Below are 23,963 nucleotides of genomic sequence, written 5' to 3'. Positions count from 1 at the left end.
AATGGCAAGGTGTCATTTTCACTATGGTAAATTAGAAAAAAAAACACATGTAGTGCATATGATAGCTTAAATAAAGAATATTTTTCTTTAACGAGATGCTATGTTTACATTTCAAATGCATTCAATCACTTCATGCTAAATGCTTGAGTTAAAAAAACTGCACGTTTTAAATACCTAGAACTGATCACTGTTGAAGTATTCTGTAAGACATTACTATCATCCTATTTGTACAACAAATAAATAAAAAAAAAAAAACTGAAAGGAAATGAAAGTTCATGTAATATAGAAGTTAAAACATTACAAGCTCTCTTAAAATTACCACCAAAATATAATACTTACATCCAGCCTCTCACAAGCAGATTTGCAAAGGACATCTGTGAATCTCTTGCACATAATGAGTATGGAGAATTCCCAGTATTCCCATTCATAAAAATGAACCTGTGACCATCTGTTGAATAACACTACCATGGTCATTATACAGTGCTTGGCATAATTATTTGGTTTAATGAAGTTATTTTTATTGCCAAAATCTTTAAGTAAACTATCAATCCATTTTCATCCAAAAAATCAAAAATAAAATAAAAATATGAAAATCAAGAAAATATAAAACTCTGAAGATAGATGGCAAAAGAAAAACACCATGAAACTAACAGTGAACTTCTAATTCCGAGTGGGTTTCTTAAAATAAGGAGGTGACAAGAGCAAGGTTCCTTCTGTTTTTCAGGGAGTTTCTATCCCTAGTGGAGTATAGCAGTATTTTGGAGGTTTCATGAACGCCATTATATGCTCTTAAGAATAGTAATTTCGCGTTTAGTTGATCTTAACACAGGAAAGACCTCTTCACCCATGTGACACAATGGTTGACTGTCTTCAGTAAAAACTCATAAAGTCATCTTTCAAGTAGGAATGAAAGGAAACAATATAAACTAAAACACAACTGGAGATGGGGGCAAAATACCTCCCCAAAAGAGCACCCCAAAAGAAGCAAAATGTCAGCCTCTGTGCTCTGATTTTACTGCTGCTCGGCAATCTTTTTTTGTTATTTTTCTTTACCACACCTTTAAACTCAGAATGAAAAAATGGAGCACACAGATAAACCATTAATGCAGAAAACCACTTTCATTTGAGATTAAATGCGTGACACACTGAGAATGTTAAAAATTAAGTCATTATCAACAAAGACATGTAACACTTGGTTGCATTAAGCAACATCGTCCCAGATTTCTACTTGTTCCATAAATGTCAAGACTACATCCTGAAACTCATGTAATGAAACATAACCTTTGAAATTTCACACATCATGGATCAGAAATGTAAAGCTATGGAATTCCTCCATTCTGCCATGTGAAAACTCGAGCTATGATACACTGAGCAAAGTCTCTTGCACAAAATAAATAACAAGTCTACATCATGGTTATGGATCCCAAATTGACAAAGATGAAACAGGTTTATGGTTTATTACTGATTCACTTAGCACCAGCACAAAATTCAGTTTTTGTCTTCTCTCTCTCCCTCACTTTGTTAGTAAAATTAAGAGCCTTTAATTCCCACATCTCAGTTAAATTAAAATTTCCCAGTGGCAACCTGTTTCATGGACAGACAGAGCAGTTAAACTACAACAGTAAGCACCACAAATCATGAACAGTAAACCTGTTATTATTTCCTAGATGCTACTAATTCTTATATTAAACATAAACAAAGAACTCAGCTAAAAGCATGCAACCATAAGATTAAAACACAATAAAGATGTCCTATGGAAACAACTACAAAGCACAAAGTGCCATTTCCAAAGCAAATAAATTTACTTCCAACCATACTAGTACACTACACATGTTGGTATGGTGCCAAAAGTACACAATTGGTCATCTGGAGATGAAGAGTAGTGTCAGAATCAGCATGATGGAAGTTTGGACACCTGGAGTTTATTTTCAAACAAATGCTAATACCTTCTCATATAAGCATCTGTTCTTGTCCCATGCCATCCTCCTACGTTGTGATAGTTACATCTGTATTCGGAATAAATGCTGCATATTTATTCTTTAGGTCTCAGTAGGGCTCAGGGTCTTTCTGTAGGACTACAGTACACATTAACACTGAACATTTACCTGTGTACTAACCAACACTGAACTGAAGTGCTTGGACTTTTGTGGGGCAGAGACAAGGAGATTTGTCTGTTCACATGTGTCTGTACACCTGCAAGCCAACACTACTTTCTAAGGGATTACAATAATGCAGTCACAGCTACAGTTGCTGCACATCACAACAGACTGCAAAGTAAATGTTTTTGGTGCTTTCCCAACCACAGAAAAAAAGGACAAAAAACACATGTGATGTGTTCAATGTCTGTTTTGACTTGCATGTGAATGGGAATGATGATACCATATGCATCAACACAGTGAAAGCTTTTTAACAAGGAGAAGAATTGGGTTTTTTTTTAATGGTTTGTGTAGTATTAAATTAACAACATCCATCAGCTGAAAAGTGTTTCATGGGAAAATGTGTTCTTTGGCGCAACAAAGCACATATAGGTAAGGAAAGAGTTTGTAGAAATCAGTTTAAAAACAAATTAAAATAAAAGTAGCAGTGTCAATACAAAATCTTAAAACAGTAATCAACACTTTCCATGAAGTCAAATTTTCAAACATACTCTGAACAGGGGCCAAAGAATACAGCAGAGGCTTCATGGGTAGACTCTGCAGATAAAAAAATCTTCTCATATTGCCACTCAGAGAATTTACAGTGCACCAGTGTAAGCAGTGTTATGTCTTTCTGCCTGACATCCTGTTTCAGCCTGGGTACTCCTGCTTGCCCACACATCCTGAGCACACAGCCTTCTGGGGACCTACCCAACAGCTCCTGGAACACCATTTGCAGATAACTGCTTGTCAACATTTTGTAGGAGGTTTCCTAGAGCTCTGAAGAGTCGTGAGCTGTTCCAAATCCTGCCTTTCCCTGAAAAGACCAACACTTTCTAGGATGTACTTCAAAATCAAGGTATGATTCATTGTCACCTGGATATAATTTCATGTTACAAACTATTCAAATCAAAAGCTGTTCTTTTCACATAGCCCAAAATAAGATTCTCACTTAGATATTCACTACCACTATAAGGAAAAATCATGTAACTCCACTGGAAAAGCTTAACTGGGACTCCAGTCTCTAGTGATTTTATTTTCATTAATACAACAGCAATGACCAATCCATCTGAAATAGTTCCCCAGGCTACTTAAGGGACAGGCTACTTACAGAAACACATTAACAGATAAATGCAATGCTTAGAACTAGGCTGCTATCTTCAGCTTGACTACCTGAGACTTGGAAAAAGCCACTGCATCTACAGAACAGAAGAGAACACTTTCAACCTATATTTGGGAAGAAGATTTCACTATGTTTCAGTGGCAGGTTTACACGAAGGTAATGCTCATGCCAGGATGCATTTTAAATGAGGGATACTGCCCTACACTGAGGTAGAGGGGCAACTACGCTTCAACACTTAAAATTGCTTTAAAATTCTTTAGTTATTTCTCAGACTAAGAAGTTCTCTAAAATACATTTATTAAAACAGAAAAAGGTGCAGGAACACTGTAAAAAGCATGCTGTGCAAACAACCCCAGAGGAGAAACAAGCAGAATGCTCCAGGCAACTGGGAGGCAGTTATTATAAAAGCAGTAAAAAGCAGGGATTGTGTGGATTTCTGTCCCTTTCTTTCCATCACAGGTAAGGGCTGAGGACCACAGGGATGACCCAGAAGAGAGTCTCATAAACATTGTCTTGGGTCTTACCAAAGCACTGTGTCGAGCAGCTGGTGCATGCTGCCCATGCATAGGGACCTTTAGAGGGACATACCGTGCAGCCAGCCTTCGGGCAATGCATGTACTCCCTGAACAGCTTCTGCTGGAACTCTTGCTCTCCCAGCTTCTTTTCCCCATTATGCAGTCTCCCTGCCATAGTTTCTCTGTCCTCTTCCCTAGACTTGTCTCAGCAATCAGAAAATCAGTTTAGTTTATCATCTTCGAACTTCCATTTTCCGGAATGCATTTTGTAAACTCCAGTGTCCCTTCCCATGTCTTTCTAGAAGTCAAAAAGCAACATGTTTTCCTTCTTTTCCATTTGTTGTCAGGAAAATTTGTCAAGAATCATCACTTATGTTGCCAGACATCTGATCAAATGCTTCAGCTAGGGAGCCAGAATTCTCCAACTGCGGCATTGGTACATTTGTTGCATCTGAAATGAAACATAAGAAGGTGGTTAAGTGAGACACTGAGCAACTGCAGCAAACTCTCTATAATGAGGAATTCAGTACAAAAAATACCTCTCAGTTCACAGTGGATTTTCAGAGCCTTTCAGGAAGACACCCTGCTCTTAAATTCTAAGTGATTAGGACAAAATCATAATGATGTCCTCTGTCACCTTTGCTTCTTTGGGGTGAGGAAGGGAAAGCAGGGCAGGCAAATGTGTCAGGCTTATATTAGAGCATGTGAGGGAGCAGTTGCTCAAATGAGTCAAAGGAGAGACACCACAGACAGACTCATACTGGATTACTTCCTATGGACAGCAAAATGCTTCAAGATAACCTGCATCTGGCTGTAGTCAAGGAAAGAAGTCCTAACAGAATGAGTGTGGAGGGAGCAAGACTGGTGAGTTTGCTCTTCTCTCAAAGAATGGTAAGCAGTGTGAGCTGAAGACAGGAAAGTAAATTCACACCAGCATCATGGGAGATCAGGATTCTACCTTCAGTGCCAACCTAGGCACAGGGACACCTATGTCCAAAAAAAGAAACAAACAAAGAGAACTTGATAAACTAGTTATATGAATTTGGGTAAATCAGGGCTAAATTACAGTGTTAACCATCCTGAAATTTAGTCTCTTGTAGGTTGGTTTCTAAATAAGAATTACAATTGTGGTAGAAATATCAGCTTGAAATATTATTTGGAGCTGGACAGATCTAATGTCCTACAATTCAGAAGTAATACATGAGCTAAACCCTAACTTACCCATTGCTCTATTACTGCTTGGGGTGTGACAGCATCCACTAGAAAAAAAAAAGGGGGGTGGAGTTGCCATTTCTATTATAAGAACAAATCCTACAAATGGGTGCCTTCCTTCTCATTAAAAAACTGCATCTACCCACTTTATGAATTATATAGTGGCACATATATGAACCCAGCCACCAAGCATGCAGACAAAGCCCAAAGTTAAGGAAAACAAAACAAACCATGGCAGTGACATACCTTGTGTTGATTCCCTTATTTCCTGAGCTTCTCTCCTCCCAAACCCACTTGGCTGCTGTCTCTGGAGTTTCTGTCTCTACAAGAGATCTGGATGCCCAGCACAGTCTCAGACATGTCCTGGTTCTGTATTCAGATCCTGAGTCTGAATGGAGTATCCTTCTCTTCTCCCAAAAGAAAATTTATGGGTACCCTTCTTGGTGCTGATTCCAAAGTGCCAAAAGGGAGGCAGGGTTTTCTTCCATGACTGGGAGGTCTACTATCATCCCAGACACCATTAGAGCGCATCTTCAAGTTCTTTCTCCTCTCTTGGTACTGACCCAGGGAACACCTGGTACACTGACGGGCAAGGTGCTCTTACACTTGGCTATCAGAGTCCAACAGACACTAACACCACCTCAATGTCCAATACTCACACATTCTCAGTGTTACCTATGTGAGGCCAGTTGGCAGGTACGATTGTTTCTTCTGAGAAATGTTCCAAGAACATCTTGATAGATACAGATAAATCTGTATACAGCGAAGACTTCCACAAAAAAGTATCACCTCAAGTCAATGGAACAGAAACTGGACCAGAGAGAAGCATGTAGATACTATGCCATGATTTGATGTCCATACTGGAGTTAGTCTCGTCCAGAGCAAGAATAATGCACACAGTAGTGTGACCATGTACCACTGCTAGCAGATGCAGATGTAGTTCAGTACTTTCCCAGGAACAGGTCCTTATATGGGTCTGCATGCCAAAACTCTCGAGTGTGAAAATGAGGTAAATCAGCACAGAACTGATCAGTACTGATAGGAAATCAGCATGTGACAGCGTGCTGTAAGCCTTCTTTTCAAAGGTACAAGATCAGCAACAGCTGGGCACACATGCCCAAGTACTTCCAACAGCACAAGGAAAAGAGAAATCCATAAAATCTGCCATCAGAAAGCCAAGCATAAAAGGAGCTTTACACCATAGGCTCTTTGGTCTATACCATCATGAACAGGAACTGGTTTGTGGGACATTACACTCAGACCAAAGTGTAAGCATTTTACAAGAGAAAACTGAAACTCTGTCGTAAACCAAAGGGAAGCATGAAACACACTCAGTGCTAAAACACTCAAAATCTCTTTCCCAACAAGGACACCATGGAAGATGGTGAAGCTAGAAAGTTTCCAGACCAAAATGGCAGCCCAGCCTTTGAAAGGTGAGGACCTAAGGGCTGATCCCACAGAGCTTATGAAAATCCACTGCAACTGCAGACCTCCTTAGTCCCTGCAAAACACCCCAAATCCACTGCTACCTGAGAGAAATCAAAACCAAGAGCCAGGGCTCAAAAAACGCCCTTTCCTCCATACTCCTTGCAGAGCTCAAGAAATGTGACTAATTTGATTCATGAGAACATCCTGACATGCGGGCTTTTACAAGCCAAACATGAGATTGCTCTTTGCAATCTAAGCCCAGGAATATATCTCCAGAATTCATTAAAAAAGCAAATCATATGTAAGTCCAGCACATAATAATTTAAAGAGAATTACATATGAGTAGTTAATAAGTAGATAAACAGTAGAGAAAATCTATTTCCAGCTAAGATCTTCAAGCAAAACTACACATTATCAACTTCCCTCTCACTTTATTTTTAGAGGTTACAAAATAAATACACACAAGATCAAAGTAATGTGAAGAACCCACTGGTTTTAAATAAATTGAGCAGGAAACTGAAAACGATCTTGTAGGTTTTCATTCTTTGAAGACTGTTTTGCAGTAGATAAAAAGCAAAAGCTAAGGAAGACCCCCATTGCAGTATATTATATACAGTATATATCCATTTATATATTATAACCACTTGCTGATAATATGATGATGGCATCCTCTGCTACTTTAGCACGGAATCAGTAAGTTTATATCAGTTGTAAGAGTGTTGCATAGTGTGTCTAAAATTTCTTCTGTATTCAAAGGTCTGACAGGTTCTTTGTATGAATTTTAGGTACTATGCATCCATAAAAGCAATTGAAAGATTGGAAAGCAAAAGAATAAATTTCCAACAGCAATTTTATAAATAAAATCACTGTTAAGGTTTATTCACCTCTACTGCAATACCAAATCAAACCTGCAATATGTATATATGGCAATAGCCAACACCTGAAACTAAGAGAAAACAAAGCAAAAAACTACTATTCCACTATACAAATGCCCATTTGTCTCACACTGCATAAAGAAAACATTTTGGTGATGGCTGTACTGCTACTGTCGTACTCTGAAGTATAGGATCTAATTACCATCAACTTAATTAAAACTAATTTCTTTTTATCGATTACTTAACTTTCTGATGTTGCTTTAACCCTACTGCCTTAGGGAATGTTTTCAAAGATTCACATTAATGTTATGACTTTTTATATTAATTAAGCTATTCTGATTAATTTGCCCTTTTAAAATTATTCTCAATGCTACGTATCTGCTAAGTGACAAATGGTAAGAGTTTAAACAATTACAAAAGTTCAAACATTTGTGGCTTTGCTCTTTTTATTCCCTTCTCTCCCCTTTGCCTTCTCCCTCCACCCCTACAGAAGTTCACAGATCACAAAAGATCTGTACAGAAGAGCTTCCAAGAAGTGTAAATTTTTCACAACTATCCTAATGGTTAGTGAGCTGTTTTGTGCCCACTGTTCAATTTTCCTGAAGAAACACATGTAAGACCTCAATTTAAAAATCCTTCTCAGTCCTCAAAGCCTCTGAACACATCATAACCTTATGCGAATGATAAACATCTATTAATTTTTTTGGATTTAAACTCAGCCTGCATGAAAAACTAAAGCATTTATAGATGTGCACAGGCTTTGCTTAACTTAAACCTAAACAAAGCACTCATTAATAAACTACTCCATGAAATACAAGATCTCCATTAACCATAACTAGGAGAGCAGTGAGAAAAATTACATCATCTCATTATCCTAACACTTTAGAAAAGTCACAACTCAAAATGCAGAAGAGGTAATAATGGGTTTTTTTTTTTGAATTCTAGTTTTTCAGTTTTTCTTTTTCATTTTTCTGGCAGTAATCGGAATTAATTTGGCAATGCTGGAAAATAATTTTCACATTATCATGCTTTCTGCTAATAGGTGACTTTGAATAATCAGCTGCTTTTGCAAGCTTTAATACCTAACATGGAACCTAAATCATCCAAATAGTAATTTTTTTTTTTACAAAAATAACCGGACCCCACTTTTATACCCTGTAGTAGCAAATACAGTATGAAAAAAATTATTTAGCAGATCATAAAGAAAAACTGAACAAGTATACCTAGAATCTTTCCTATCTGCAGCACTTCTTTCAAAATGTTTTTTTTTCTTTATTTTTAACCTCATATAAAATTTTCAACACAAATGCTTACATAGGAAAAGCAGGGGTGTGATAATATAAAGAATTCTGCTTACTTAAAATTGTCTTGACTTTAATTGCTTACTGCACTTAAAACCGTTTTAAACTCACAACAAAAAGGAATGCGTCCTCGCTAAAAACATAGCAAAACTCCCAACAAAACGTCACTAAACACAACACTAAAAATCTTTAGAAGAGTCTTTAAATTCTGCTAACATCCCATTCACATACGAATGACAGAGATGCTAAAGGGAAGTCAACTGATGATCAGTCAATACAAGCTTACCTGTTTAAGTGCTTTCTTTGTGTGATGCTGGAAGGAAGATACTAGCTTGCTTTGCACTGGTGCATTCGTAAGGCTTGAATCACGATTGGAAGACATTTCCTCAGATGTCTGCTTTGGGCAAACTTTACAAAAAGAAATAAAAAAATCAGAATACTGTTATGGGGGTTATCTTTCCCTATTTCTCCGAGACTCATATGGATGGAAAAATAAACCAACACAAGCAAATGCTCCAAAACCAAAAAGCTTGTGGTAGAAAATTCAGCTGATCTTGAGGTCCACATCAGCTAAAAATCCAGCCATATTCTAAGAAAATGCACTGCTTCACTAATATTTGTACCACATCATACCCCTTCTATGCAGTTCAGGAGGCCTTGCATATTTTGCCTTTCAGGTTCTGAAAGGTAACTGAAATATTTTAACAGATTTCACACAGAAACTAGAAAAAACTACCTTCCTCATCAACACATTTTAATGGATTATAAGATATCTAAATGAGCATTTGCACAAGAGACATTGATGACCACTGGATCTAGAAAGATTCACACATACGTAACTTCATACCAGATTGTAGTGTCTTCTTAGGAGCCAGACTCACCTATTTTATAAGTACTTCTTGGTAAAGCTAAGAACACACTTTGCTGTTTAATGGGTAGACTGCAATATCCTGCAAGATGAATTCTGGTCTCACAGGTAAGACATGCTGCTATACTTGTCAGCCTTTTAAATAATACATGCTTTAATGAACATATACTACAGTACTTGCATTAAACAGCTTCTTGAAGAAATGTTGCGTGAGGCACAGAAAAAAGTCTCCTAGTTAAAAATAAATGAAAATATTATTTATTTTGGTTTTGTTTTGTTTTGTTTTTTTTTAAACAGCTTTATTAAACAGCTATGAAAGCTGTGAGAAGAGCTGGAGGATCCTATTAGTCTTGGTGGTCAGCAAACTCAACTGAAAGGGCCGTAGAAACTTTTCCACTCTTAATGCCTTGCATTACTATTACTCTCACTGGTAACCTAAGACTGCCCAGGTAAACCAGCATGGATCCAGAAATGAAGCAGCTTTTCTTCCATTCTCCTCTGCTTACTCAGTTCAAGTCTGCCTTCAGCAGTGTTCAAAGCTGGTTTGTATGTTGACATACCTTCTTTATAATGTTTGGCAGCAGTAAATGGTTTTCCAAGATTTACCATACTTTGCACACTACCAGAATAGTCTGAAGACACTCAAAGAAGTTGCACAGACACGTGCCAGAAATAATGTAGCCCACTGTTAATCTATTTTCTCTGCCCATCCTTCAGTGGGATGAGCAGACAACTGAAGTAGCTAAATCCCGTGCCTTTAGCAATGTTTCTTAGAAGAAACATTGTAATCTTCTTTGATTTGTGTTTGTAAGCAAAAGAGACACAGACAATTTAGCAATCAATAAGTAATGGCCATTGTAAGATGCATGTGATATTAAACCTTTTTTTGCACTGAAAGAAAAAGTAATTAACACTTACCTCAGTAAGAGAGAATACACTCTATGGCACTGCTGTTATGCCAAGATAACTGATATTAGATTAAAATTTTTCATTACCAGGCAAGAGAAAGGCTATTTTGTCACAAGATTTATAACTGATTTTTGTCTTTTATTTTTCCATATACTTGCAGAATTTGTCAAAATACACAAAGAAGCTGCAATACAAAACAGGTTCTGAGTTTACAGAATCACCTGGATCAATCTTTTCCACATGATGAGCAAAGCTTACTATCAAATAAGACAATGTAAAAGAGCTGCAAAGTGTCAGCAGAAAACAAACAATAGCTGGTTTATATAATTCAAATCACTGCAACAGCTAAGCTCCTGAGACAAAGAACACCTACATCAAAATAAAAACTTGACATTTCAAATAGCCCAGATTTTGTCTTCTCCTTCAAAGAAACTCTTTTTCTACTGTGTTCTGGCAAATTTTGAGAGTCAAAGAATTGAAGAAAAAAAACCTAGAAATAGCATGTGCACACAAACCCCAAAGTTAACAAGACGAGAAGACATTCAAATATCCCTAAAGAATGGAAACTGGTAAACTTAACTGCCCCTCCTAAAACAGGATAGATACAACACGACGTGTCATGATAAACCTATTCCCATTCCCAAAATGACTGCAACTCCTATTACCTTCTTGTTGAAATAGGAAATTCAGATTTTCATTATGGTGATCTAGGATATTATCCAGGAGTTTCCCCTATTTATTTTGGTGATAGAGCTCATCCTGAAGAGGTTTGACAACTATCTGATGAGACTCAACACTACAACCACTAACATCAAAGTCATGATAGAGCAGGAATAAAAATAAGCATAGTTCTCTATTAATTTCGTACTTTCATTCATTTCTCTTTTAACAATAAACCTGGAATTCTGACAGAATTTATAAGAGGCCATACTTTTAATTCCTATCATCACTTCAATTTTGCATAAAATATTATCGATGTATTGATTTATTTTGCTTCTGTTCCTTTGAATCTTTTACAATGAAGTTAAACCAAGAAGCAGGGACTGTTCTAGTGGGTGAAACAACTGGAATTGAAATCACTGAAACAATAAATAGCTTTCCATCACTGCAGTCTCTCCTACAGATACAGAAAGAATACCTCACTTCAGGCTGGTTCTTTAGTGCAACCCAAATCTAGTTTGTTCAGAGTTTTCAGAAAAACCCTGACTTTTTCCTGTAGTTCATGATTAAAGAAATAGATACATGAGGTTTAAATCTGCTGCTTAAATATTTAAAATGACACTGTGATTAGAGAAACTCAACCTAATTTATTTAGAACAAATGATACTTCCTTTCTAAAACTTATTTTGTACATTATATTTTTCTTCATATACCTTGTAGCTTAAAATAGTAAGACAGTAGGAAACTATTTTAAATGTTGCTTTTTATGTTTTAATTAAATTTCCATTTAAAACCAGCTTGATACAAAACATGGCTGTGAACCTAACCATCTAGTAAGTAATGTCATTGCCTATTTTCCAAAAGCAGAAGATACAAGCATTAAAAATCTAAATACATTGTGTTAAATTATACAATTGCTTAATAACTTATACAGTCTACTCACTTTGTTAGCAAAAAATAATACTAAAATTGACATACAGGCTTTATTTAGAGGAAAATCAAGATATTGTTTAAAAACAATATGAATTGTCTTTTCTGTAGCAAATTGAATACAAATATGAGATAATGAATAAATTTAATCTTTAAAACATTCTCTGCTATTTAGTAATTTAAATCAATCTGTGCCAAAGTGTGACTGTATTAAAATGCCTGTGACCACATTAAATTGTCAATATTTCTTTCTTAATTTCTATGGACAAAGTCCAACTGCTTTTCTCTGAATGGGTCAAACATAAAGAAAGGGAAAAATATGACAGAAAAATATATAAGTGAAGTCACCACTGATGATCCTAGTGAAAAAAAAAATGCCTTAAGAACAAAACAGGCATTTCTCCTATGGAAACCAAAGATCACAGTAAAAGAAAAATTTAAAGTGTTCTTTGTACATATATACAGCTTTGGAAAGCTGCAACCACTTTTTCCATAAGTGCAGAAGATCCATGAATATTATCAGATCCATGTTCACTTGAAAGTCTGTATCAGAAAAGAATGCTAAAAATAAACTGAGTGCTTGGGAGGGAAAAAAAAAACAACCCTGAGAGAATATGACAGACAAAGGGAAAATATTTGGGTAGCAAATAAAGAGGATTCACCATTATTGCTACAGTAGAAAACGGAAACAAGAGTGGTTTTAAGCCTACAGGAGGCATTTCCATTTAGTGGAGAATAATTAGGCTCCATTCTTTAAATCAGCTTCCTCAAGGGCCAGGACTGAGTGAAGGAATAAAGAAAAAGCAACTATTAAGGTCTAAACTGTTAGGTTATGAGCTGGAAGAGCAGCTGGGTTTCTGAAGATAAGACCTCCTTAGTGAGTGTTCAGAGACTGTTAACATGAACGATAGAATTAGAATTACTTAGCAAAAAGAGTATGTTAAAAATGTTTTTGGCAAACTCCAATTAAAATAACTTCCTCTCTTCCATTTTTTCCAAGATTAGTTTTTCTAATTATTATGAAAGGCTATAATTTATAAAAATCAGCAATGCTGTCTTTGAATTTCAAATTTTACAGGCTATCTCTGTTTTTTTTTTTTTTTTATTACCTTTTACCCTCCCCACCCAATAAATGACACCTATGTAAAACATATTGGAACACATGTTTCTTTGAAGAAACAATTTTTTGAGGAACACAACAAAAAATTATTCTCTCTCCTTGCCACTGAAAGTTATTAGGAATAACTGTAAACAGATTTATGTAACTAGATGGACAGAGAAATTCCTGCTCAGTAAAGGGTTTATTTTCCCAAAATCAACAGCACAATTAATTTTGATTTCAGTCAGATCATACTGATTTAAAATCAAACCAGCAAAATCAACAGCAGTCCACTTCCCATTTTTTTAAAGTAACCACAGCAGATGAGAAGGATTGTTTACTAATGGCCACATTACAAAACATAAATTAATATTGTTACCATATGCTAAAGACTAGAGTCTACCTCAAGCATAAAATCTATGCACACAATCTGGAGAGATGAAATTTCAGAGAGAACTCCCTCAGGAAAACATACACACAATATCTCTCTCTAAAATATCCATAAAATTCAATATTTTCTTTGGGTGACACAGATCTATACTTGTATTGACATAAATAGTTGCACTTTGCCAGCACAGATGTATCGAGTAATTCACCTCCATCACTCTTTGATCTCTAGAGCCCAACTTGCCAAAACTGAACAATTCAGAACTCGGCTGTTGCCATCAGCTCTTGAAAATGAAAACCAGTTTGGGAGTTAGTTAATTGTATGAATTTGCCAAAGCAAGCAAAAACAGATGTATACATCAAGGGTACTACAGTGACTGCAATATTCTTTCTGAAAAGCAATACTAGCACTGTGAATTAATAAATAGTATTGAATAGTATCTTTTGGAAAAAGACATCAAATACCACATCAGCTTCATAGCTTGCACTGAATCCCATTATATTAACAGCATGTTTTTGAGCCCAAACATTTCAGAAAGCTTAGGAAAAAACTGTGAATCCTTATTCCAAAGCAAGTCAACATTTTCCACAGCCTGTCATCAGTAAGCCACCAATTTCTTAGACCTCATTAACTACTGTACAGGAAAAACAAAAAAACAGATGAAAAACATCATCAAGCTTCACAGTATCTTCTCTTATTCTTATGACTCCCTTCATAATGAAAGGCAGTAATGAAACAAAAGAAGTTAAGCTCAATCCCAGGTACCATATTTTTATTTTATAGTTGTAAGAAGGTGAAAGAAAAATACACAAAAAAATCTAAGCTAAGTGAAAAACTTCTCTTGCTGATGTGTTACCCAAAACACTATGAGCTGCTACTTCATTGCTGCTCTTCTGCTTTTAGAAGAATCTATCTCATATCCAGATGTTGCCACGTGTCACAAACATTTTCAATAGAATCATCCAATATTATTCCCAAGAGACAAGATGCTAATAGTAAAAGGTTCCACTGAATAGCCAGGAATTCCATTCCTGGAAAGGAACTGAATATCCAAATGACGACTCAGGTTTCAAACAGTGGTGAATATACACTCCTTGCTACACAGTTATCCTAGGGTTTCCTAGTCTAAAAAGCACAAGGTGTTCAAAAGCACAGTAGCTACAAAGCAAAATTTCAGGATTCAGCATGAACGTGATCCTCTGCTGTCCATCATTTTGTCAGCTATCTCTAAGAAAACTGCCGAAGGAATTAACTCTGCCATTCTATGTTCATAGTTGAAGAACATACACTTCTAGTAAGTGCTGACAACCAAAGTGTCTCAGGAGGAGACACATGTTGCTGGTGTTTGGGCTAAGGTGGGGAGGGAAGTCACGCAGGAATTGCTGTCTCCTCCACACGTACATCATTGTGCATTCCATTGGCTCGCACGAAGACCATTTTTAATCAACTGTGCTCCGTGGCTGATGGATTAGCCCTGCCTTCAGAAACCCTAGGGACAAATGCTTTTTGAGAACTGAACATCCTATTGATGGGCAAAAGGATATTATAGTCATCATTTTCCCAGGCAACAGTAATTGGGATTTTAATTCTTTTACCCACAGCATCTTTACATGCTACCTCTGTATTTGAGGAAAATGGAATTTTAAAGATATGGAACTGCTACAGAGCTTCTATTAGAAATCCCATTCCAAACAAAATCAACTGTAGCATAAAGAGTTTCTTTAACATATGCCTTTGGAGAAGGTGGGGAAAGAAAAATTCTCCACAGCATCCGCAAAAGCTGAGATGTGACCATTCTACTTGTCTACTTAGCAATACTGATGTGGTGCAATAGCTTTTGCCAAGTCATGTGTTTATAATGGTTAGGAATTTTTATTTTATTATGCTAGTAAAATTGTTCAGTAGCCTGCACTTATACTGCAAAAAATGTGCCTGCTGAGGAATGATGTGATTCTTCTCTGTCTGAGTGTCAGCTGGTACTTTTTATTCCAAAAGACTGTGGTCTAAAAGCCCACAAATGGGCTGAAGCTGTTGCTTACAGTTTCATCCTTTTACTTCCAGCTACATTTAAAGAGATATTTTTTAAACTCTTCCTAAAGAATTTCTGATCACTCTGTCAGAACTGTGGCTTCTGGACTCTATCAGAGTGGAAAAAGGCAAATAAAAATGTAATCAACTGGGCAATTAAGAATTCAATGTGCAAGCAATGCCCATCCTCATATGTATCACACATATTCTAAAACACAAGTCAGAGAATTTGATGAAGTGTTTTTTGCACTGAACTAAATGCTACTTTTATGCCACAGAATAATTTCCTGGAAAGAAAAAAAAACCCTAGCTCTAGTCTGAAAAGTGTAATTGGTCTGTTAGACCAAATATTTTCCATAGAAATAACTATTCTCAAATATTTACAAACCGATCAAGTCACCACCTCACCTTTCATAAACTAATGAGACCATCCCTATTAAACCCCCCAAAACAAAGGAGGTATTTGTTCACTCAGGACTTCTTATGTGTCTTTTATAAATCCTTTCCTGTTTACCTTAATTCCTTCTTACAGCTATAATGAATGCAATACACTGGTAATCATTTAGCTAGTGCTATACCCAAAGGAAAATCTCTGCCAATATTCTTTAATCAGTACTATCAGAATTATAGTCTAAGAAATACATTGGACTAATTAGCAAAAGCATCTTATTCATGTTCAATTTATTTTCTGTTGTGATTCTTGAATGCTTTTCAGATATACTGATTTATTGAACACATATTTCTGCTGCATAAATATGACCTCTTTTTTTGCTTGAAAGTCTAAACAAATTCATGCTGTACAGCTGCAATAATTTACAAGGCAATCAAAAGAAGTCTCAGAATTATTATTTATTATCAATAAATTTAAGCTAGAAAGATTTCATAGCTTTCAAAAAATATTGACACAAAAAAAATACTGAATGAAGAGTGGTCAAATCACACCCACCAGAGCAAAATGCTACTGTGGATGGTGATTCCTATGCCTTTGCAGATTAAATAGTTTCTAATTTCAATCCACCAAAAACTGGATGTATTTTTTGGGCATGGTCCTATTTTTAAGCCAAGTCTTCTATACTATAAATGAAATCAAAATTCTAAGTGTATATAAATGATATCTTTAACAACAAACTTGCAGTCTCAAGAACAGCTATTATCATACATATTTGGCAAAATTATGTCCTGTACTAGCTGACTGATATGTTATTTATTAAATACATGCTGCATTTAATTCTTAATTGATCATATCAAGCATTGGCCTTCCTATATGCAATAGACACTCACTATTGCCATCCCATTTACATTTTTTTTAATATATCCACTGATATCCATTAAAGGACAAAAAAATTAAAATGTCTTGTTCTCAAAATGTTAAATGTATTGCAGTTTTCCAAGATTTGTTAAAGATGAAAAATGATGGAAAATTCTCAGCTTTAAAACCAATCTAGGTGCAATTTAATGCTCTATTTCAAAATGTTAAATTTTCACAACTTCTCTTTTATGTCATCACAAGTGCTATAATTATTTTTATTACTGTGAACTGTGAAAATAGTACATAGCCTGCTCTCAGTCAAAACCCAGCAATTCTCTACTTCTGGAATTATGACATGCTATTTACATTCTATAACATCCTATTTACATCCTAACACTCCTAAATAATTGCCCGTGGTTTTTTTTTGCCATGATTTTTATTTGTTTATAACAAGTAACATCAACTTTTGCTTTGTATTTATAACTGTATTTACACTGCTTTTTACTGCTCTGTTTTTCCTTCAATTTCAGGAATCGTGCATCAACAAATTTTCTGAGTATCAAACAGGAATTGTTAAAGAACATGTAAGTTCACTTACATATGCAGCATACACTACATAAGCATCAAATCACTGCACATGCAGAGTCTGTTAACTTATAGACATAATATATCAAAGAAAATGAAGAAGCAGAGGCATTTAATAACTCTGGACTTTTGTTTCCACAGAGCTTGAAAACTTCAGTCCTAGAAAGACCCACAGCATGACTTGGATAGTTCTGTTATTCCTATCACTGAACACTTTATGATTTTTCAATGCTGCTGGAGAGCAATACAAAAACTGCAGTATCAGTCCTGTAAAGGTGCAGCCTGGGAGCTTAGTAAGTTGCTCAAGTTAAAAAAGGAAGTCTGTAGCAGAGCAACAACATGAGCTGAGCCTTTTCATGTCCTAGTTGTAAACTCTCCATGTACCAAGTAAGCCAAAATAGCAGGCAGCAGTCCAGCAGTGGGACAGGTTGAGATGGGACAGCAGAAGAGAACTGATCAAGAAAAGGTTTATTTCAGAAGTCCTGGACAGTCAAAATTTTTTTAATAAAGCATTCACTTTATAATCACTACATGAGTGTAGTTATAATAATATTTACTTCTGTTACTTGCAAAATAATTTTATGTGACTGATGTTCTCCTTATTAATAACTATTAACCCTCAAAGATGAAAAAAAATATTTCTAAGGTTGCCATTTTAAAGTTATTTCAATGTTTCAGTTTGCCATTATTTTAGAGGAAAAAAAATGCACAGCATTTGATACTTCAAGATGTCATTATGTGACGATGGCAAACAGGAGTACCTCTGCCTGAAAGCAGAAAAATACAAACCTTTGTCCTCTGTCCAGAACTCTACTGAGGGACCAACCCCACATGTCCACACTGAAATCAATGAAATGTCTGAATCTGACAACTGCCAAGTCTGATATCTGGTAAAGGCAAATTATTCCTTAGCTCTGCGCCCTAAACAAAAAAAATTGTAAGCCAAAAAATTACCTACTGAAAACACACCCAACATCACTATTCTATGTCTTTTAAAACCCTAAGTCAAATAAAGGCACTTAGTGTTCCTGATTCCTTCATAAGGCCAAAAAAGAGGGAGTCACTCAAAATAGTTCCACTGAGTACAAAAGATTATTTATACTGCTTAGAAATCACACCACAAAAATTTGAAGAAAACAAGACTTTTGCTTTTCCCAAAATATGCCCTCTAATATTGAGATTAAATCACCTACCACCATTTTCTTCTCCATTATTATTGTTTGTCTCAGCCATTTCAGTGCCATCTAACTCAGATTCACATCCTAAATCCAATGTTCCATCTGTAGGGCATGTTGATTCTTCTTTCTACAGTTAAAAATAAAAATAAAAATAAAATTAACAAGAAAAAAAATCAATCATGATCCTGCTGCAGCTCCGAAAATAGATTACTGCAGTGTACTCTCATGCTTACATTTCAGAAAAACCAAAAATAAAATAAAATATGCCTGTGAGTTACTCTAGAGAGAGCCATAAAAACCAGACTTTTATGAAAAGACTTGCAAACTAATAGCAAAAAAGCTGTTTTGTGAGGTCATCACATGCTCTTTTTAAAACTGAAAAAGTCACATAAAATGCAAGATCTTTCACTTTTTCTTCTTTTTTTTTTAATAGAAACAGACTTGTGTGGCTGTTAAAAATCCTAGTTTTCCAGTTGAGTGTCTACAACACTGCAGCAAAACACAAATCCTTTAATGTTTCTTTTCTGCCTTTGCCTGTTTCCTGAATTCAAATAGCTGAAACAACCTGGAGCTCACAAGCATGGGAGTGATTGTGAATTCCTGGAATTGTGCCAAGAATATCTCCCGATTTAAAGAAAAACAACAGCATTTGTTCTAGTAAATTAGGAAAGACAGCTTCTGAAAACTATTAATTCCATTTCAAGTATTCAGAATTTTTAGTTAGCAGGAGCAGACAAATTTATATACTTTTATATTTTTATACCCTTACATCAAATACATCTGTCATAAATTACAAAAGATCCTTCCCCCAGCCCAAAATTTTAGTTGGCTACATTTACACTGCCAAGCAGATAATCTCACTTTCTTTTTTCTCATCACTGCCTCACATTATTCCACTTCTATTGTGAAACCCCTCTAAGTTTGATCATGTACAACAAGAAAAAATGTCCATCCACAGTAAACATCATGTTCATACCAAAACAAAAAAAAATTATAAGGAATATAAATAGAATAAAGGCAAAATTCTATCAGTATAATTATATTCCTTCTCAAAAGCAACGATGCAACCTTTGAATTAAAAGCTGATTTATATTAGAAAACATTAGACTTGCAAATAATTTTTCACTATTCAAAAATCAAACATCAATACAATTACTTAATTAGAAAGTCAGTGATCCTCTTGAGCTCACTAGTCCTAAAACAAAGGCCTTACTGTGAACAACTCCAAAAAAGCAGCATTTTAACTAAGCTACGTGTTTTTTATGCCATGTGCCAAATTCAAGAACACGTATATGCTTTCTAGGATAAAACATTCAATGTTTACTTTCATTATAAATCCTTTTAAAAGACATCTGAAAGCAGTTAGAAGGACTATCAGGTCATTTCCTCGCCAAAGAATCTAATCTGTTTACATTTATATCTATTGAGACATTCATAAAACAGATTAATAGCTGTATGTACAATCCATATACAAAATTTAAACTTACTTTGAGAGCATAGAGTCCTGATTTCCCAGGGATTTTGAAGAATGTTCCATCACCTACACGAGTGTTAGTATGAAGCATTGCATTCAGGCAAGCTAATGGAGAGGTTCCACTGAAAAATAAAATTGTGCAGTCTAAGATTGAGTGCCGCTTGTAAAACTATTCCCTCGGTCTATTTTTTTAAAAACTCATGCTTGCCTGGCCTTTTTTTTTTTTTTTTTTGCCCCCCCCCCTTTTTTTTTTTTTAATTCTCTCAACCCTGAAAACATCTACATTACAATAACAGGCCAGTTTCAAACTTAATCATATGCATCTGTCCCCTAGGCTTGAGGCAAAAAGTCTGTGAATTATAATTACGTTTTTCTTCATACAGAAACCAGCTCCACATTCTGAAAGAACCAAAGTCCAAATATTTATGTGAAATTACTTCATAAATAACACCATGAAGCCTCATTTTTAAAATGTTACAGACAATGTGGCTGCTGCACATGAATGATCAAAACAGTACCAAGTTCAAGGGCAGCTGCATCCCATAGGATGAAAGGCAACAAAAGAATAATAAAGAGCCCAGAAAAAACACATTTAAAATTAGAAGTGATATATAGTAAAGATGTCTTCTGGCTCAACATGGTCAGCATGCATTATTATCCAAAAATATAAGCACATTTGTGCCTTTTATGAAACATTATCTTTTCTAATTAGAATTGTTTTAGAAATTATGAGACTGACCTCCTCAAGGTAATAATTTTAATACCACTGTGGAATGCATGTTAAAGGACTCTTTAAAAAGAAACACAACACATTCAGAAAAAAAAGAACATTTGGACAGGGATATCTTTGTAGTATATACATATTTACATCAAAAAAAGCGCGAATATTTCTATCCTAGCTAGATGTATACTATTCTGAAAAGTTGATCTAAGAAAGGTGGGGAAGAAGGCAGTCATAAATTATTTTATTTTATTTTGATTTAAAAATTGAAGTACAAGATCTATAGATGTACTATCACATCTTTATCCCCATTTGCTGGCTACTGTACATGATGTACTGAGGGACTGAATCTGAAACTGTGCTTCTTCCCTGGGGTCCCCAGTCTGCACGCACGCTTATCTTGAGCCACGTAAATATATTCCACTTGGTTAAGTGGAACAATGCCTGTGCATTAAATTAAGTGTGTTGCGAAGTATTTCAGGATTAATTATATACTCAACTATAAACCAGGAACAGAGCTTCAAAGTTAATCAGAAACTACTCTTCCTTATTCTGTGGTATTATAACACAACAGCCAATCTTGCTTGAAAATTGCAAGTCTGATTTTTTTTTTTTTTAATATGTGAAACTGGATTGAAATTGTTGTATTTCATATGGTTATGCTTTCTGTTGATATCCATGGCTCTGCTACAACAAAATTCATCCTTACTGTACATATATCATTATTTTAATGGCAAGATCAATAGTGTGGTAATTGCTCTTCCGGTAAAAATTAAACTATAAAGTGCCCTCAGGCCAGGAAGTCCTGTCTATTATAATTTATTTACTGCAGGTCATCCAATGTATCATATTACTACATCTAAAATAAAAAATTGCATGTAAAAATGCTGCTTGTTGATAAGCACATCAGATATGTAATAGGTATTTATTTTATGGGTATTCTAAACCTGATCACGCAATATGAAAATTCTGACAAGTTTTTGTGGTTTCTTTGGCTTCCCTGCAAATAAAACTAGCAGCACATTTCGTTTTGATATAATACTGCAACAAAATACAAACCAAAATATGTTGGAAATAAAAGGATACTGATAGCAGTGGGACAGAAGACATTAAGAGAGTTCATTGAGTTTAACGATTACTTAAACACTTTTGTAATATGTAGGATACTTCTCTTTACACATTTTCCTTACTGTATTAATGCTTGACAAGCAAAGAGACAGAGCATTTAATACAGCAGTTACGGTTGTGTAATTTCTTCCATATGTTAACATACATAATGTGAAGCAATTTCAACTCTCTCAGACTTGGATCTTTTCAGTGAAACATTATCACCGATCAAGGCTTTCTCTGCAAGACAGAAAGAACTTGCTGACTCTACAGCGGAACAAAAACTTGGTATGTCAACAAGAAACAAAACTGTGTGTGCATGTATGCACGATTTGTATTCTCCTCCTATTCTGATGGATATACTCTGGACTCCACACTTATTTTTAGATATCATTAACCAATTGAAATGATACAGGATGAATGAACCCAAAATAGAGGATTTGGCAACATCTCATGATCACTACTGTGTTCACAGCAGATATCTTAATCTTCAAAGTCTAGACAACTGGCAAGTGGACAAGAGAAACTACTCTCTGACTTAGAAAGAAACCCATATCAGCTACTGAGCCAACAAGCACTTTAACAACTTCTATGCTTGTTTCTTACAGAACTCCTAATAGCATGCAACCAAAGGGCCACATCCACCCTTCTTGAAAACTGGACTTGAGTATGTCCATAAGGAGCACAAAACAAACCACACAGAACACACTTAAGTTGCAAATGAAAATAATCTGGGAACACTGAATGGTGGGATTTATTCTGAAAACTGAAGTTCCATGGTGTCCTTTGTCCGCTCTGCTTTGACCCATGTCAACCAATGACTTGCCTGTTCTTCTGTCAGCACTGGCATCCTTAAAACACCGCATTGAAAATCCCAAATGTTACACACAACTGACACGGGAAATGCTTGCAACACATGCTATCACATCACATGGGACTGTGGTTCAAGAAGCCAGCAATCAAAACTCCCATGATGCAGACTGATGTCTGAATCATACAGCATTTTCTGAGGGATCTGTACTACTTATTGCATGCTTTCTAAATTCTCCTACAGCCTGAGGACATGTTCCTTCTGCTCAGAGCTCCTGGCATGTATTAATACAGCAGTCAAGGCCTGCCAATATAAGGCTGAGTATCTCTGATATCAAAAATGGCACAGCTTGACCTAAGTTCTTGAAACACTCCAAATCAGTTCAACTTTGATTCACTTAAATGAAATTGGATACAATAATATTCTACTTTGTAACTTGATATCTGTGAATTTTTAGAGCCATAATATATTTTAAATTGATACACTGCAAGTTTTATTGCCATAGTCTGCACACAAGAAATATGTTTACCATTTGCAGTCTTCAGATGCAGAACTTTCATACTATTTATCATCATTTGGGTGAGACTGCTTTAAACCACTGTGGTATTCTAGAAATCATTCATATACATAAGTTACAATCTGTAGCAGTATGTCTTTAAGGCTGGTATTTTTCTTCTTGTATGTTTATTTTATGTACATATACATCTATACACATATACAAGCAGTATTACCCCACACACACTTTCAAAAAGGTTTAAAAGATGAAGAGTTACTTACTTTCTGTAAAAGTGATGTTATGATGTTACAACAACCAGCAACATAGGAAAGAAAAGAAAAGAAAACACTCATTTAACCTTCCAATATAAAGGTTGCCAATACAACTTCATCATTTAAAAGACATCAGACATTTCTCATAAATTCTCTTTCCCAAAATCATTATTCGCTGGTAGTACTTCAAAATTTCTGTATATTATCAAATCAAACTTTGCACCCCCAACTCCCCCATTCAAAAATATCTCCAACATTTTGTGATTCTGGGCTCCCTCTACTGGTCACGCAGCCAGTGTTACCTAAATCGAAATCCCAGACTTTCCACACACCAATCTCTGCTAAAACATGTAGGGGAAATACAGATTTCCATTACTTCCTCCTCTGCCACCCTCCCCAAAACCCTATTGAAAATTTGTAAAAACACCAGTAAAAACGTTACTTATTTTTATATTGGAAACTTCTCAAACACATAGGTCCGTCAGAAACCGTGAAAACTTCTGTGGTTAAACATGTAATTCTAGTGGTCTTTGCTAGATTGCTTGCCAAGAGACAAAAATTATGATCTTGGCAAAAAAAAATGATGTCTTAAATATGGA

The 23,963-nt window shown here is 35.6% G+C and overlaps 1 protein-coding gene across 1 annotated transcript in view; it reads right to left on the bottom strand.

The window, feature by feature from the left end:
• The window catches only part of ASXL3 (ASXL transcriptional regulator 3), a 125,054-nt gene that overhangs the window by 45,279 nt on the left and 55,812 nt on the right, over window positions 1–23,963 (bottom strand). The window contains exons 3-5 of the mRNA XM_053956983.1: window positions 19,971–20,079; window positions 18,499–18,610; window positions 8,876–8,997 (exon numbers count right to left, since the gene is read on the bottom strand). Coding sequence (XP_053812958.1) covers window positions 8,876–8,997; window positions 18,499–18,610; window positions 19,971–20,079 — 343 coding nt within the window. The remainder of the gene's footprint in view (window positions 1–8,875; window positions 8,998–18,498; window positions 18,611–19,970; window positions 20,080–23,963) is intronic.

Source organism: Vidua chalybeata, chromosome 1, assembly GCF_026979565.1.
Source record: "Vidua chalybeata isolate OUT-0048 chromosome 1, bVidCha1 merged haplotype, whole genome shotgun sequence".
Classification (NCBI taxonomy): domain Eukaryota; kingdom Metazoa; phylum Chordata; class Aves; order Passeriformes; family Viduidae; genus Vidua; species Vidua chalybeata.
This window is presented reverse-complemented; position numbering and strand designations above follow the sequence as displayed.